The sequence below is a fragment of the Aethalodelphis obliquidens genome, unplaced genomic scaffold (assembly GCF_003676395.1).
Source record: "Aethalodelphis obliquidens isolate GAN/ISIS:26980383/991018 unplaced genomic scaffold, ASM367639v1 scaffold1, whole genome shotgun sequence".
Lineage (NCBI taxonomy): Eukaryota > Metazoa > Chordata > Mammalia > Artiodactyla > Delphinidae > Aethalodelphis > Aethalodelphis obliquidens.
This window is the reverse complement of record NW_020837945.1, coordinates 93,793,589-93,810,195: the sequence shown is the minus strand read 5'-3', so window position 1 is coordinate 93,810,195 and position 16,607 is coordinate 93,793,589. Positions and strand designations below refer to the sequence as shown.

General features: G+C 42.4%; 1 protein-coding gene across 1 annotated transcript; it reads right to left on the bottom strand.

Moving 5' to 3' along the window:
- Nucleotides 1-7,951: 7,951 nt before the first annotated feature.
- GHSR (growth hormone secretagogue receptor) lies at nt 7,952-14,437 on the bottom strand. Its single transcript, XM_027111748.1, has 2 exons — nt 11,064-14,437; nt 7,952-8,891 (listed from the first exon to the last, which is right to left on the bottom strand). Exons 1-2 carry the CDS (start codon nt 11,857-11,859, stop codon nt 8,587-8,589), a joined length of 1,101 nt encoding a protein of 366 aa, XP_026967549.1. The 5' UTR covers nt 11,860-14,437; the 3' UTR covers nt 7,952-8,586.
- Between the last annotated feature and the right edge of the window lie 2,170 nt (nt 14,438-16,607).

Below are 16,607 nucleotides of genomic sequence, written 5' to 3'. Positions count from 1 at the left end.
ACTCTTCCCCTCGCCCATGATGCTCCAGTTCTGTGACCTTTCACCTCCTCAGATCTGACATACTCCTTCCCAACTCGGACCATTTCCATACTATTTTTATGCTTGGAGTTATACTCTCCCCTCTAGCAATCTGATCAGCTCCCATTTATCCTCCATATTATGGTATAAACGTCATTACCCCAGGATGCCCTCATTAGTCTCGTGCCCCAGACCAGGCCGGGTGAATGTAGGGGGTTGCACAGTAACCCCCATCCCGGCACTTCCCCACCAGAGCACGCAAGTCAGTTAGGGTTAAGCAGTTCTTAGGGAGCTATTTGTTCCACATTTGTTTTCCCCATTGGACAGACCAAGTCGGTCCTGGCACAGTGTTGGTCTGTGTGACTCTACTGAAACTTTCTTTTTTTCAGTACTAGTATCACCCTCTGATGTCAGTGGGTTAACAAATGTGTGGAATGAGAGAAAGGGGAGAATGCACATTTCAATAGGTTTGGCTGTAAAGGGGAGGAGAGAGCTAGGGTGGCAGCTGGGGGGCACTGCATGGTGGTTGTAGTCAGCTTGCCCTGGGTAACCAACTAACATAGACTGGGGGGGGGGGGGCTTAAACCACAGAAATTTATTTCTCACAGTTCTGGAAGCTGGAAGTCCAAGATCAAGGTGCCAGCATAGTTGGTTTCTGGTGAGACCTCTCTTCCTGGCTTGTAGGAGACTTTCTTCTTTCTGTGTCCTCACACGGTGGGGAGAGAGAGAGAGAGAGAGAACAAGTTCTCTGGTGTCTCTTCTTATATGGGAACTAATGCCATCATCAGGGCCCCATCTCCAAACACCATCACGTTGGGGGTTAGAGATTCTACATACAGATCTGAGGGAAACACGATATGGACCATAGCAGGAGTTAAGTGAAGACATTTTATGACAAAAAGTCCAGAGCTCGCTTAAGTGCTGATGGTAGATGCCAGCAGAGGGGGGAGGGATGAAGCTTCAGGAGAGAGGGGATACAGAGGAGAAAAGGGCTTTGTTTAGGAGGGCGCTGCTCCCACTGTGACCCGGAGGGTGGGCAGAGAGCACGGGTGCCTCTATGCGATCTTTTCCACGTGGTGACAATGAGCTAAGACAGCTCCTGCCGAATGGCTTCTTATTTCCTTTCTGAAACAACATGCTAGGGTGTCTGCTGAGGAGCTGGCATAGTCTGGGGAGAACAGAGAGGGCCTGAAATAGGTTCTGTAGAGAACAAACGAGCCGACTTCTGACACACCACCACGGAGTGCTGATGGATCAGGAGAGTTTGCTCACCTTGAATGTTTGGAGGCACCGAGCACTTGGCACTGTGAGATATTTCTCCACATCGCTCAGCATCCGGGCTGTGAAGCAGAGAAGGAGGACATTTTCTGAAAGGTGGCTGCTGTGAGGGTCATGGGTTGAATGAGGATCATGGTGATGGGACCCAGAGAGGTTAATGCTAAGTGATTGCCCAGTGTCACATAGCTGGTTGGTGATGAAGCCAGGAATAAATCCCATTACGTTTGGGCTCCAAGCCTTGCTACACCACCTTGTGTGCTTTGTTCCTGGAGGATAACTTTTGAAAGAAAAACGTTGTTCAATAAAGATTCTGATGTAGCTAAGCAGGCCTAGGTATTGAACATGTGGCCAGGACTAGAGCTATCCTTTCAGGAAACCAGATGCTCCTGCCCCATCTATATTGCCTCCTGTTGACTGAGGCTGAAATTATTTTTTCATTCCCCAAACAGAGGTGCAAATGTCCCCCAGGAGAGGGTCCAAGGGATCACTCCAAAATACGTCTGCTGCATATTGAAAAACCTGACAGAACCTTGTCAACACCCTGGCCACAGCAATTATCCGGTGTTGCTAAAGTTGCATCTGTTTCACCAGCCTCTCTAATTTCTGTAAATGATCCATGAAGTTGCTGGGAGACCTCTGCCTGGCTGGGGTCAGGGCAGATAGAGAAGTCAGGAGAAAGGCTCTAAGCTGCAGAGCACCTGCGGAGGGGGCCTAAATAGGGGTTGTCTCATGCTTTGCCAAATGACCAATGATAATAGTGGCCATTTCATGAGCATTTACCAGCTTCTGGTAGTTTCCATGGGGAGGAGGGGAAGGGACTTGCCTGAGGCCACACAGCTCCAAGGGCAGGACTGGGATGCAAGCCCAATGTTGGCTGGCTTCCCACTCCTACCACCTCTCTGAAACTTACCCCTGTGGAAGAGCAGGTGTCCCAACGAGGCGCTGCACAGGTCCAGGGGTCAGAGTTAGTGCTGGGTAAGAAGACTTTGCCCTGAGGATGTTGTTTCCCACAGAAGCCGGGCAAACCCAAGCTGCTAGAGGCAGAGAGCAGAGGGTGAGTCCCAGAGCAGGGCTGAGAAGGAAACCAGTCTCTGAATCATAGTAACTCAGTTTACCATTTGCCATTATTACAAGAGTAATGTACATTCTTTGTAGAAATATTGGAAACCACAGAAAAATAGGAATAAAATAGTTCCATGAACCAGAGAAATACTGTTAGGGCTTTAGTATGCTGTATCTTTTCAGTTTTCATGCTCTGTGAACGTGCATTTTTTTTCAAGATGGGACAATATGCTTTTTCGCTTACTAATATTGGGTAAACATTTTCCCACACTATTAAAATTCTCCCACAATAGTGCGTAATGCTCTAGAATAGTGGAAATGAGAGCACTAGCGCCTAATGTGGTCTGGGATCTAATTCTAGCTCTGCCGTTTCCTGACCACGTGACAAAACTCTGGTGTCAGTTACCCCTCTACCCCATAGGGAGAACAACAGACCCTCCTCCTAGGTATGTTGGCATGATTATATGAGAAAAGGAATTGAAAGACCTTACTGCAGTGCTGCCTATATGCAAACTAACTGTTATCATTTCTGGAATTTACTTTACAGATTCCCTATTCTCCGACAGTTAGGTTTTTCAGCTTTTCACAATTATAAATAAGATGCAGTGAACACTATTACATACAAATCTTTGTGGTCCTCCTTAATTATGTCTTGATATGAAATTACTGGATCAAATGGTATGCAAAGTTTGTATGCATTTGATACATAGTATCAAACTATTCTTCAGGAGATGTGTATCGCTTTCTAATTAATTTGATGGCCCCTTGAAAAAGCTGGCTATGAAATCAGAAACTGATGATGAGTTATGAGTGGGGAAGCAACAAGCATCCAGCATTTGTAGATTGACCCCAGAATGTGAGACCTACCAAGTCCTGGGCAGGCCTGCTGGTCTCTCCTCTTCCACCTTAGAGTCAGGCCCAGGGTCTGCCACAGGGAGGGCCTGAAAAAATGTGACAGGCACTGAATGGCACTGAATTGAAGGAGAAGTAGACAGAGGAGATTAGAAGATAGTGGGAAAAGCCTTAGCAGATCAATAAAAACAAATCCCACGATTTGCTTCTTTGGATTACTTTAGCATGTTACTAATTATTGCCAAGTACTACTTCTACATTTTTAGATACTGCTTCCAAATTGTAATTAACTCATATTAACAGCATACATATATAATTTTGCGGGATGCTGAACATATTGAATTTTCACACTGTGATGTTTCCTTATTCTGAGATTATGTCCTTTTAACTTTTTAGTTTAATGTTCTTTTAAAATGGAAATGATGGTAATAATGGGTAGTAGGGTATTTTAAAGTCTTTTAATTGGCAAATAAAAGTTGACCACTTTTATTGGTCTTCTAATTTTTAGTCTTAAATTTTATTGGCACCTGGAATCCATATGTCTGGAAGCTAATGTCCAGGTGACACATAATCTGGTCTTTAAACTTTCATTTGTCCAGCCAACATTCAGTGAGTGGCTGCTGAGTGCAAGATGAACAGGAATCTCTGGGTCACACATTAGTGTAACACCATGGAGGCTACAATACCCTTGGATCTGGGGTAACAGGTTGTAAGTGACAGAGAGCTGGGGGAGCATGGGGATCACAGTGCATCACAAGGTCCCCAAGTCTACTTCATACTTACAGGATTTTCTTACCTCATTATTAAATGTTGGAGCCCCTGGGGAAATAAAACTCACTACAACAAACACCTCCTCAGAGTTGCGAAATACATATTTCAGAAAGTAAAAGGACAAAATAGGACTGAATCTAGGAGAGTAGAGGTAAAATAACCCAGACACCTAAGATTTATCCCTGTAAGTCGAAGAAATTAGCTGTAGTCTTTCAAAAGATATTTATTAAGCAATTGTTTGGTTAAGGACACCCGAAGGAAGGACAACCAATGCCTAATTTCATAAGACAGGTACATGGAGAGCTATAGTAAACTCTTTAACATTCACAAAAACCTTAAATAAAAAGAATCACAAAAACGAAGTATGATTAATGACATTTAGAACATATTGAAACAACATAAACTGACCAAGTTGTAAATTCTGCATAGACCTAGAATACAGCAGGTATCAGTGAACCAGGAGATTATGCTGTTTGAATACAGCTATACGAGCAAGGGCTCCTTAGTATCCTGAATCTACAGAGCTACAAGTGAAAAGTATAAATGTTTTTGTTACTTGAGCCAGAGAAATGTTTAGATTTGAGATGTTTAAATCACAGAAAGTCTTTCAAACTATTCTTCCCAAACACTTTCTCTGGGGCTGGGAGGCAGAATAGCTCTCCTGCAAAGAATATCTGTAAACATTTTGGTAGAATTTTCTGAGTGTTTACATGAGGCATGCTTTTCGCAGGCCTTAATGGTTTGCCAGTTCTGAGGGTAGTCGGTAGTCCTTTGAGGATATGTGTCACAGCATAAGTTATTAATCGGAATTCCAGCAAATATCCAGGCAATCGGGGGGCACATAGGCATGGCAGCTTTTTTTTTTTTTTTAAAAGGATGATCATTCTCTCAACCAAAATGGCTAACCTCCAACACCCTGCAAGAGTTTGCATTCAGAAGGAAAAACACAAAACAAGCCTCATCCAAACCTTCCACATCACCTCCTTCAAACAGATTATTGTCAAGAATTAACATGACTGAATTCACTTAACCTGAATAAATAAGTGACATGAACTTAGAGCAGTTAGCGTTTGCCACCAGCACATTGCTTTCTGTTGGTTTTGACATGGAGTTTACTCTCTGGATAAAAAATATTTGTGTTATCAATTTATCAAATTAACATCGGTCACTAATCATCTAGTTAAGTTCCAATCGTATATATCCTGGATAGTGTTGTAATTTAAATTGTAAAGAAATCATAGGAGGATCATTAGATAATGTATCATGAATGACAGTGTCTTTATCTTTTAATGGAATTATTTACACTAAATACAGTGTTTCTGAAAGCAGAATGCTTTATTCTATTCACTTAGACACGGTGACAAGAAATTTTGATATATGTATACATGTATGTCACATTTTAAAGATGTACACACTTTTTTAAAAGATGGGAGTATTTTCAGGCACCAGTCTTGCAAAAAGTCTCACAGTTTTTTTTTAAATGTTAAATTCAAGTACATCAATAAATGAAAAACAGCAAAATAAATTATAGCGAAAATTGTCAACGTCGAACTAGCGATTGTAAATTGTAATGATTTCAGGTTCTTAATAAAAGCATTAGAGCAAAAAAGCTGGAAATTCAAGTCAAATCCCATCACAGCAACCTTCATTGCAATAAAAAGTTGATTATAAAGAAATGGGTTCCAAAGTCTGTCCAGACATTAGAAGTGTTTCTTATTCTCCTTGCCACAAAACTTATAATTTTAAATAATTCACGGCAATGGATGTTTTCCTAAAAGCAATTATTCGAAAGTTCTTTCTCATACAACAGTCTCTTCCTATAATGAAAATAATCCAACCCTTGATTCTGTGACACAGTGTGAGATGTGGTGATAGAAACCTCACTTCCAGGTAACCAGAAAAATGGAAACACAGATTATAACTGAAACTAATTTCTTTACTTTTCTTACATTGATGAAGAATGCACTGGCAGACATATTAGCTACATCTACAAATTTGGTTTGTGTAAGAACAGCCCATTTTGAATTTATTTTGAGTCAAATACACAACAATACAGGGAGATGCACCACACAGTGTCAGCTGGAGATGTTTACTTTATAATTTAAAGATATTAGTACTATGACATATACATATACTACAGTGCATATACTATGACATAACATGCAAGTGGTCATGAACTCATTAAGGATAAAATCCTTGGCTTATGAATCTCTAGAGCTTAGAACATAACAGGCACATACTAAATGTGACACGATAGACTTTTAGGAATATTTTTCTTCATATAAGTTCTTCTTTTCCCTGAGCTTTATACAATTTATGGAGCAGGATGAAACGAAGAAGTTACAAACAATAAAAAGGCAATCGTATAAGAGTGCAGTTAAAGATCACTTTCTCTAAACCTATTCTCTGAGATCCAGTGAAGGACAATGGTGGTCCGTGCTATGGAAACTATTCCCTTTGAGTGAGTTATACTGAGACCGTAGACATGAACCCACAAGAAATTGGTGGGTGAGGGCATTAAATAATTAAAAGTTAGGTTTGTTTTTCTCCAAAGCAATCAACTATGTGATAGAAGTCAAGCCTTTTTTTGCTTGTTTCCTCTCAAGTAGGATGTATTTGTAGACAAAAACTCTAAGGTTTCAGGAAATTGAATTACCTCTTTGAGATTTACTGGGCCCCCCCATTTAGGACAATAAGGCTGAATGACCTAATTAGTATTCAATGGGCTTAAATGAATCAGTATTTTTTAAAAAATATTTATGCACCCCCAAGAATTAACTGAATAATCAGTTTGCTGAAGTTCTGCATTTAGACTAAATTGATACTACAGTTTTATTGTCAGGAAGCATTTTAGAAGTATTTCTCTGGAGAAATTATTCTAATTATGATTATGTTTTCATTTTTTAAAAATGAAGAGTCAATCAATTATTTCTGCATAATAATCTTTACTTTTGGCAGGGGAAAATCAATCATGGCAATAATTTCCCTAATTAGTTCAATCGATTCCATAGGTGGACTAATAATTTCATGAAGGAATTGCTTATATGACTTACTATTACAGGGAAGTACAAAAAAATCATTTTTGATTATATTTAATATGTGAAGAGTTGACTATAAAGGAGTAATGTGAATATAAATGAAAGTTTTAGATTTATAACCAAAATGTACAATATTTAGTTGAAGGTGTCTAATCATTCATAATTATGATTACAAGGCAGACTGGAAATCCAAGTAAACATATCTATCAGATAAGCAGTGGGGTGTAAACAGCATGACTAATTTGGAGATGGGACATGGCATAGGCATTTTGAAAAAATGGCTGTAAGATTTTTTAAAGTTTTGAATGTCAACAAACAGTAGCATTGAAGGGATTCTGAATTTTTCACCATTTGAACAATTACTATGTTCACTAAGTTTCTGTAAACCTTTCAGGATAAGTTATAAATTATTTCTTTATTTGCAAATCAAAGACTTATGATTGGCTTAAGTATTTTTGATAAGCCAAATAAGGTAATTTGTGATTTTCTATAATTTTTATAGCCTCATTTCCTGAATATTATTAACACATGTAATCCAACCTAATTAAAAATGCATACATATTATAGTTAATATCCATTTTCTTCCAAGCAGAAATTATAGGGCATTTGGGTGTAATTTTTAGAATTTATCACTCTAACACTCTGCTATGCTAATGTCACTATAAAAAGATTTCAGGGAATGAGTATTTATTTTTAAATATTTTTTGTAAGATTAACAATAATTTTACATATACTCTAGAGCTGCATTGTCCAGTATGGTAACCACTAGCTACAGTTGGCTACTGAACACTTGAAATGCGACTAGTACAACTTGAAGAAGTGAATTTTTAATTTCAATTAATTTTGAAGTTAAGAACTCACAGTTGTTTTATTTATTAGAAAACTTTTAAGTGTGTTTGGACAGCTTAGGTTAATGAATCTACTTTTTCTTCTGCAAAATTTATGAACTCGCAATAAATCAAGTATTACTGATGAACGCTCCATGTCCAAATTAAGATGAGCTGAAAATCTGAGACAAACCAGATTTCAAAGACTTTGTATAAAAAAAGAATGTAAAATTCTCATTAATAATTTTTATATTAATTACTTAAGTACCTTGTACTATATTTCTCCTGGACAGCACTGATCTGGTGCTCTATGAAAATTGCTAGTTTTTGAAAGTCATGTTTTAAATTTTTTATTTTAATGTCATTCTTTTAATCAAAAAAATTTTACCATTATGAAAAAGAAATCAGAGTTAGAATTTGTCTAGTAAGAAGTGACCTAATTGCCCTCTCTACACCACCTCCCTTCTCTGAATTGCAGAGCCCTTGCTAGCACCAACAGCAGAATGCAAAAATCATAGGCAGTGAATATGCAGAAATCGTGTATGAGAGCACTGATGAGTGTGCAATCAAATCAAACTGCTCACACATTACAAATTCTGTCTTTTCTTCCCCCCCCCATTGTTTCCAGACCTATGTGTCCCTAATTCCAAAATTAACCTTCAACTTCCTCCCAAGTTCTGCTGTGCTATGGCTTCCAGTTTAGAATAATAAGCAATGACTTTGCTGAGCAATGTGCTTGGTCATGTATTAATACTAGATTCTGTCCAGGCCCTAGAACTTTCATCCTTCAGAGTGGAGAGCTTCCTCTGGGAGAAGGGTTCAAATCCCAGAAGTTTGAACACTGCCACCCGGTACTTCTTGGACATGATGTTGTACAGAATGGGGTTGATGGCGGCGCTGAGGTAGAAGAGGACGAAGGAGACGAGGTTGCAGTATTGGCTGATCTGAGCAATCTCCAAGGAGCCAGGCTCGAAGGATTTGGAAAATAAATATCGCCCTACATGGAAGGGCAGCCAGCAGAGGATGAAAGCAAAAACCACTACAGCTGAAAGGACAATGAGAAAGAGAACGTCAAGAAATATAGCAAAGTTCAAGAAATATAGCAAATCACAATCGATTTTGAAGACATGGTTTTGTTTTGATTATGTGTGGTAGGACCACTGACTTCAGAGAAATATCATTTTCTGCTCTTTCCTATATTTTAACCAAGATTGAGTCTGTCCGGATCAACAATTCAACCATTTTTACTGCTGAGCTTCCCAGTCGTTTCTAGTTAACAATTTTAGTGATTTTGTGCTTGAGTTGACATATTGACTCAAGTAACTAGACAATCTAGTCACAATAGTCCACCATTTTATATGTGTTAGATCAAACCTATATGAGACAATGTGGTTTTACTCAACCATAGTTATGTATCAGAGTTTCCTGGGGTACAGATTCCTTGGATATAATACAGACTCACTAAATTAAAATCTCTAGGAAGGAGACTAAGACACCTGTTTTCTTTTTTCTTTTTAAAGTTTTACAGAAGACTGAATATGCAGTCAGGATTGAGAATCACTGAGATGAACGAGCTTTTCCACCTAAAATAGACATAAGTAAGGTAGAAAATGCCATAAAACCAACTAACATTAATTATCATCCATCCAGGCCTTAATTTTGCCCATGTAAGGTTGCTTTCTTCAAAACCTCTGCATTTTTAGATTAAGTTTTTAAAATTCAGAAATCAGAGGAAAAATAACAGAAAATAATAATTTAGGACTTGTACCACTTTAGTGATTCCCTTCCAACTGTCAAGGCAAAAGAGAGTCACCAGTGAGGATAATTAACAGCTTAAAAATAAAATCAGAGGAAATTATTAAACGTATTCTCAAAACTAATTTGTATAGTAGCAACTGACTGCCCCAGGAGCAACATGAATATTAGAGTCCCCTGGGGGGCACTAGCAGGTTTACAATCTATTAGTCATATTGTGAGAATCAGTGGTCTAAAAAATTTAAAAAACTTGACCTTCTTTGAATAAACTCTATCACTTTAATATACAGGATTTCAAGAATTGTAAAATTACAAATCAAAATTATCCTAGAATAACTTCTAAGAAGTACTATATGTGCAAATAAGTACAAACTGTTGACTACAATGTCCAGATAATAAAATGTGCAGATTCTGGTTTTGATAAAAGCAAGGAGAATTAATATTTTGCTTGGATGTGAACACAGTTTGTATTACTTCACTTGTACCAAACACATATACTTAAAGAAGCTGAATTTATGCAATAACGATTCAGCGTACTCCAGTGTGACACTGCACCCAGATGTTCTCTGAAGGACCATTTGGGGAGGGATAGTAAGTTCTGTCAGCTCCCACAAATTCTCCTTTTCTCAATTTGGAAGCCTGCCTATCCTAGCTTATCTAGCCTGTCCTACTTGGAGAGAAAAGTAAACATGAAAACAGAGACCCTGACTTGTCACTGATTTCCTTACAAAGCTGTATAAACAGCATCAGGGTAAACAGAATTGATGCAATTATCTGGGAAAAAAATGCAAGTCAGAAAGCAAATCACAATGTTGAAAGAAAAGTGAATCTTCTCTGATAGAATTATCCACGATGATCACATCTTTGGTTACATTTACCAATGAATACTTAGAATCAATGCCTGCTCTTTTTCACCCTTAACACCTGCTTTTCTTAATGCAACTTAGATATCTACAAATTGAGGCAGGAAGCTTAACATCACCTTTAACACATTTTAACACCACAATATACTCTTTAATGAAAGATCTCATTCTGAAGCAAAGTTTCTGGGCCAAAATAAAACACATTTTAGAGAAATACAAAGGTGGGACATTTTTCCATGAAAGAGAGAAAGGTGAGACCAGGAGAAAGAGACACAAAGAGATAGAAAGAGAACAAAGAGATAGTCAAGGGGTGGGAGGAAGGAGGGAGAAAGGAAGGGAGAGAGCGAAACATAGATATATAGAGAGATAGAGCAAAAATGTAAAACAAAAACAAACAAAAATAGAGAGAGAGACAAGACAGTGAAACTAGAGACCAAAGACAGAGCTCAAGACGGAAAAAGGAGAGAATAATTGAGAAACTTACAGGGAAACAGAGACCTAGAGAAACTGGGGAGAAAGGCAGACTCAGGAAGAAGGGGAAGGGCAGGGGAAGAGGAGGGGGCCCGGGAGAGAGAGCTCAAAGGCGCACCGAAACCCACCCAGCATCTTCACGGTTTGTTTGTGGTTCTGGTCCCTGAGCGAGGCGCCCACCGCTGCCTCGCCGCGTCTCCTCCTCCACAGCTTCCTGCCGATGAGGCTGTAGAGCACAGTGAGGCAGAAAACAGGGAGGAAGAAGAAGACGCTGGACACCCACACCATGACGGTGAGCAGTCCCGAGCGCACCGCGAACTCCGTGGCGCGGCACTCGTTGGTGTCCCGAGGGTCGGTGCCGTTCTCATGCTCCACCCCGACCAGCACGAAGATGGGCCCGGCGCTGCAGAAGGCCACGGCCCAGATGACCAGGATGACCAGCTTCACCCGGCCCTTGGTGACCACCACCTTGGCCCGCAGCGGGAAGCAGATGGCGAAGTAGCGTTCGACGCTCAGCGCGGTGATGGTGAGCACCGTGGCGTAGGTGCAGCTCTCGCTGACGAACTGGAAGAGTTTGCAGAGCAGGTCACCCAAGTTCCAGGGCCGGTAATGCCAGAGGCGGACGAGGTCGAGGGGCATGCAGAGGAAGATGAGTAGGTCGGAGAAGGCCATGCTGGACAGGTAGAGGTTGGTGGTGGTACGCAGCTCGCGGAAGCGCGACACCACCAGCATGGTGAGCAGGTTGCCCGCGATGCCCACCACGAAGAGCGCCACGCAGGTGGCTGTGACGCCCGCCAGCAGCGGCGCGGGGAAGAGCGGCAGCAGCTCGTCGACCAGCGAGTCGTTGTCAGGCGCAGCGTCCCAGCCCAGGTCCGGCAGCGTGAGGTTGGGCCCCGGCTCCTCGCTCGGCGTCGCGTTCCACATGCTGCCGGCCCTGCTTAAACTGGCTTTGGGATGCGGCTGCACTGAGAGGCTGGATCGGGCGCTGGTCCCGGAAAAGGTCTCCTTAGGCGCAAGAGAGTGCGAGGGAGGAACAGGAGCAAGAGAGTGCGAGGGAGGAACGGGCGCAGGCTCTCAGGGAGGATGCTTGGAGAGGAAAGAGAGGGGAGAGGCAGCAGCTGAGGGAAAAGGTGAGACTGAGAGTCTGGGGCGGGGAGGAGGGGAAGAGAGGGAGGCGGGAAGACACACACACACACACACACGCACGCACACACACACACACACTGGTGGAGAGATGGACCGAGTGACCCACCGCTCTTTCTGGCACCTCCCCTTTTCCCCGTCCTCTCCCCCAAAGTCCTTCTCTCCCAACCCAGCCTTTGGCCGGCCTCCACACAAGTACCAGTCACCGAGGAAGCTCCGCCAGCCCTGCTTCGCCTTTGCGTTCTGTCTCCAGATGCATCTCGCACTTCCCAAAGCGTCCCGGCGCGTGGGCACAGAGGAGACCCGGCACTGCGAAGCTGGAGCGCGAGGGGCCTCTCCCTAGCCTTGGGTGCTGCCTGGCTAGGGTGGCCCAGAAGGGCAGATTACACCCGGGGTTGGGGCCGGGCACGGTGGGGAGAACACCTTCAGTTCCCGGGACGTGAGTTCTTCCTCAACAAGGGATAGAGTTGGCTACGGACCTGGTGGGGAGAAGTAAGCGTGCACAACCGGGCTTGGAAAAGGGAGGTAGGGAGTGTTCCGACCTGAAAGGAGACCAGTGCGCACCTGGGAAGAGCCTCACTCAGTCCTAGAACCTATCGCCGTGTTAGCGAGGAGAAGCAGGTTCAGAGAGGTGTGGCCACTTGTCCAAGGTCACACAGCGAGTTGGGGGCTCAAGAGCTAGACTTGGCTATCCCACCCGGTGGACTACTGAGAGCGAAGGGGCAAGATGTGTGAATAAATTGTGTTCGGATTTCCAGCCCTTTGTACTGTTCCCCAACTCGGCGGTGGTAGGGGATATGCTGTGTAGGAGATTACTTTTGCCTGCTGCAAACCTCGGGGGAAGAGGAAGGGCTAAGGGGCGTGTTAGCGTGGCAGGGCGTGGGGGGTAGCTGTCAAACGGGGAGCGGCAGAGGCTGTAAGGCTGGCACGTCGAGGGCGCACAGTAAACATTTTCTGAGGCATGGACGAGAGATCAGCCTTTGGGTAGCTGTGTTCACTTGGGCAAGGCATCAACCTTTTTGTTTTAAATTTCGAGGATGTTGTGATGACCACTGGGAATGGATGCCAAATGCTGGGGACAGAGTTGGAGCTCCAGAAATAAATATAGGCGGCGTTGCTGTTACTAGGGTTGCTATTGAGGAATGGGTCGGAGGCTGCCTCTACGCTCGCAAGGTGACTCCTGGACACGGCCTGTGCGTCCCCTGCCCGGAGCCAAGAATCGACAACCGCAGGCGCGAGACTGGCGGTTACTCGCTAACTCACTCACCAACACGCCGGGCCTCTTCCCGCGGGCCACCCGGGGGGCAGCCCGGGAGCGTGTTCAGCACCGCGGCCAGCGACCGGCCCTTTCTACCTCGCCCCACAGCTCTCCCTAGCTGAGGCTGCCCGCCCTCACCTTTTTCAGTTCTTGCCTCAGCACCACAGTCCTGCTCCACGAGGGAGCCGGGGAGATTCCTCCCAAACACAGACCCGTACTAAGCGGCTGCGCTGGCCGCACCTATTCACGCTTACTTACCTGTGGCCTAAATTCACTGTGTATGAGAGAGGGCTTTCCTGAAGTATTTTAGTAGGTTTGCACATGCCTTTGCCAGACGGTTTATGTCAACTCTGCCAACTAAATTGTTAATGCTCAGAAGTCCACAAAAACCGAAGGATGAATATATGCACACGTGCATGAAAGATTCCACACATAGTGGGAGACTGAATGAGGAAGTTTAATACAGGCAACTTACTGGAAAACACGCTACATAGGTTACCAGGGCTGTGTGACAGAAAGTGTACCAAAAATCTGTTTCAACTACTTTTTAAAAAAAAGATTACAACTAAGTCAAGCCACCAGTCGCTAACAAGTTTTTTTTTAATCAATTATTTGACTTTAACACTTCCCATCCTTCATTATCAATAGATTTATGTGTGCAGACAAGTCTCTAGGGGGAGAAAACAGACTGGGATAAATAAAAATACCGTAGGAAGCTATTGTTTAAGAATAAGAATCAGGAAAATATTATGGGACATATTTCTAGCCTACTGGGTGCTAAAGCAATAAGATTTAGCAACAAGCTAAAGCTGATACGTGGGGAAAATCTTCTAAAAACTCTATCATGATACAAATTTGGCATGTTGGCTAAAATAGCCAGATATTTAACTGCATTCAATTATTTTCCAAAATAAAGACAAATCTGTATTGTGTCATGAAGAAAAAACAGGGGATAGTATTGAAATTGATTCATTCATTTACAACCCATAATATAAAAATATATAAAACTGTCTATTAGTATGTGTTAGGCACTGGGAATAACAAAATAAATAAAAGTCAGAAAGGTCCTGTATTGCAATTCCAGTACCTTTTTTTTTTTTTTTTTTTTTTGCGGTGGTCTCTCCCGTTGCGGAGCACAGGCTCCGGACGCGCAGGCTCAACGGCCATGGCTCACGGGCCCAGCCGCTCCGCGGCACGTGAGATCTTCCCGGACCGGGGCACAAACCCGTGTCCCCTGCATCGGCAGGCGGACTCTCAACCACTGCGCCACCAGGGAAGCCCTCCATTACATTTTGATATGTGCATTTAAAGAGGCGTGTACAATAAGCTCTGTTGAAATATGGAGAAACAATGAATTGCATAGAGGTTCTGCCACCTGAGCTGGATCTTCAAAGTTGAGTTCCAAAAGGTGAAGCAGAACATACTAAACTGTTCAGATGGGCACATAACCACATTGGAGGGCTTCCCTGGTGGCGCAGTGGTTGAGAGTCCGCCTACCGATGCAGGGGACACGGGTTTGTGCCCCGGTCCGGGAAGATCTCACGTGCCGCGGAGCATCTGGGCCCGTGAGCCATGGCCGCTGACCCTGCGCGTCCGGAGCCTGTGCTCCGCAACGGGAGAGGCCACAACAGTGATGGGCCCGTGTACCGCAAAAAACAAACAAACAAACAAACAAAAAAACACATTGGAGCCTAAAAGCCCAGCATGCCTTGTCCTATGAATGGTATGAGAAGTGTTATTATGGATTCATGGATTTTTATATATTCAATGAGTACCAACCAAAATTATGGTTATTTTTTCTTTTTGATGCTTAAATTATCCTAGCTTTGTCCAATGAGATCCCCTCCAAGCTGGCTCCAGAGTCTTTTGACATGACTTACTTAGATTTTTTTATTTTTATTTTTTGGTTGTGCCGGGTCTTAGTTGCAGCACATGGGCTCCTTAGTTGCTGCAGGAGGGCTTCTTTGTTGTGGCTTGCCGGCTCTTTAGTTGTGGCATGTGAACTCTTAGTTGCAGCATGCATGTGGGATCTAGTTACTTGGCCAGGGATCAAACCCAGGCCCCCTGCACTGGGAGCGTGGAGTCTTAACCACTGCACCACCAGGGAAGACCCAGACTTGCTTAGATTTTGAGAACTTCCTTGCCAGAATTTGTGGCAGTGTAAGATACCCCTTGCTCACCTTGGAAGTTCCCTACTCTATACCTGGGAGCAGCCATTTCTCCGATAATCCCTGGTACCTTATAGTGGGGAATGGCATTTAGAAACGTAAATTTGGGAAGTAGGGGTGTTTATTGCCCCTGTAGTATTATGGACTAGACCCTGTCAGTGGACAGAGCTAGGGTATATGATTTTTGAAAAAATCATGAGATAATGATGATGATACAGTAGATAAATCAGACACACCCTTAGCAAATGATCAAAATTAACATCACCAGTGTGATACTCTGGGAAGGACACAAAGTCACTTACATGGTATTCCAGCTAGGAATGCACAACCTCAATCTAATTGCAGCAAACATCAGACAGACTCAAAAGGAAGAATATTCTATTTTTAAAATTCTTCCCCCAAATGTCGACGTTATACAAGACAAAAACTGGGAAAAAGTTCCAGACTAAAGGAAACCAAAGAGATGTAACAGCTAACTGTAACTCCTAATCCTAGACTGGATCCTAAACTGGAGGAAAAAGACTTCTATAAAGGACAATATTGGGTTAAGTGACCAACTTAGAATATGGATGGTAGATTAGATAGAAGTATTGAATCAATGTTAAGTTTACTGCAGTTGATAACTGTGTGAAAGAAAATATTATTATTCTTAAAAATACACACTTAACCATGATTTATGCATCTGTTTCAGAAAAATAATTATGTGTGTGTAGATAAACAGAGCCAATGACAAAGCAAATGAGGCAAAATATTAATAATAAATGAATCTAGGAAAGAGGTAGAACGATTTCCTTTGTACTATTCTTGCAACTTTTCTTTGTTTGAAATTATTCCCATACAAAAAATTAGAAGTCATAAGTTTATAGAGGTATTTCAATTCAACTTCCAATTATATAGTTAATGTACTTGATTTATTATTTTTTTCTTTTATAAAACTTTTTTCTTTTTTTTTTTTTAGAAATTTATTTTATTTATTTATTTATGGTTGCATTGGGTCTTCATTGCTTTGCCCGGGCTTTCTCCAGTTGCAGCGAGCGGGGGCTACTCTTCATTGCAGTGCATGGGTTCTCACCGCGGCGACTTCTCTTGTTGCGGAGCACAGG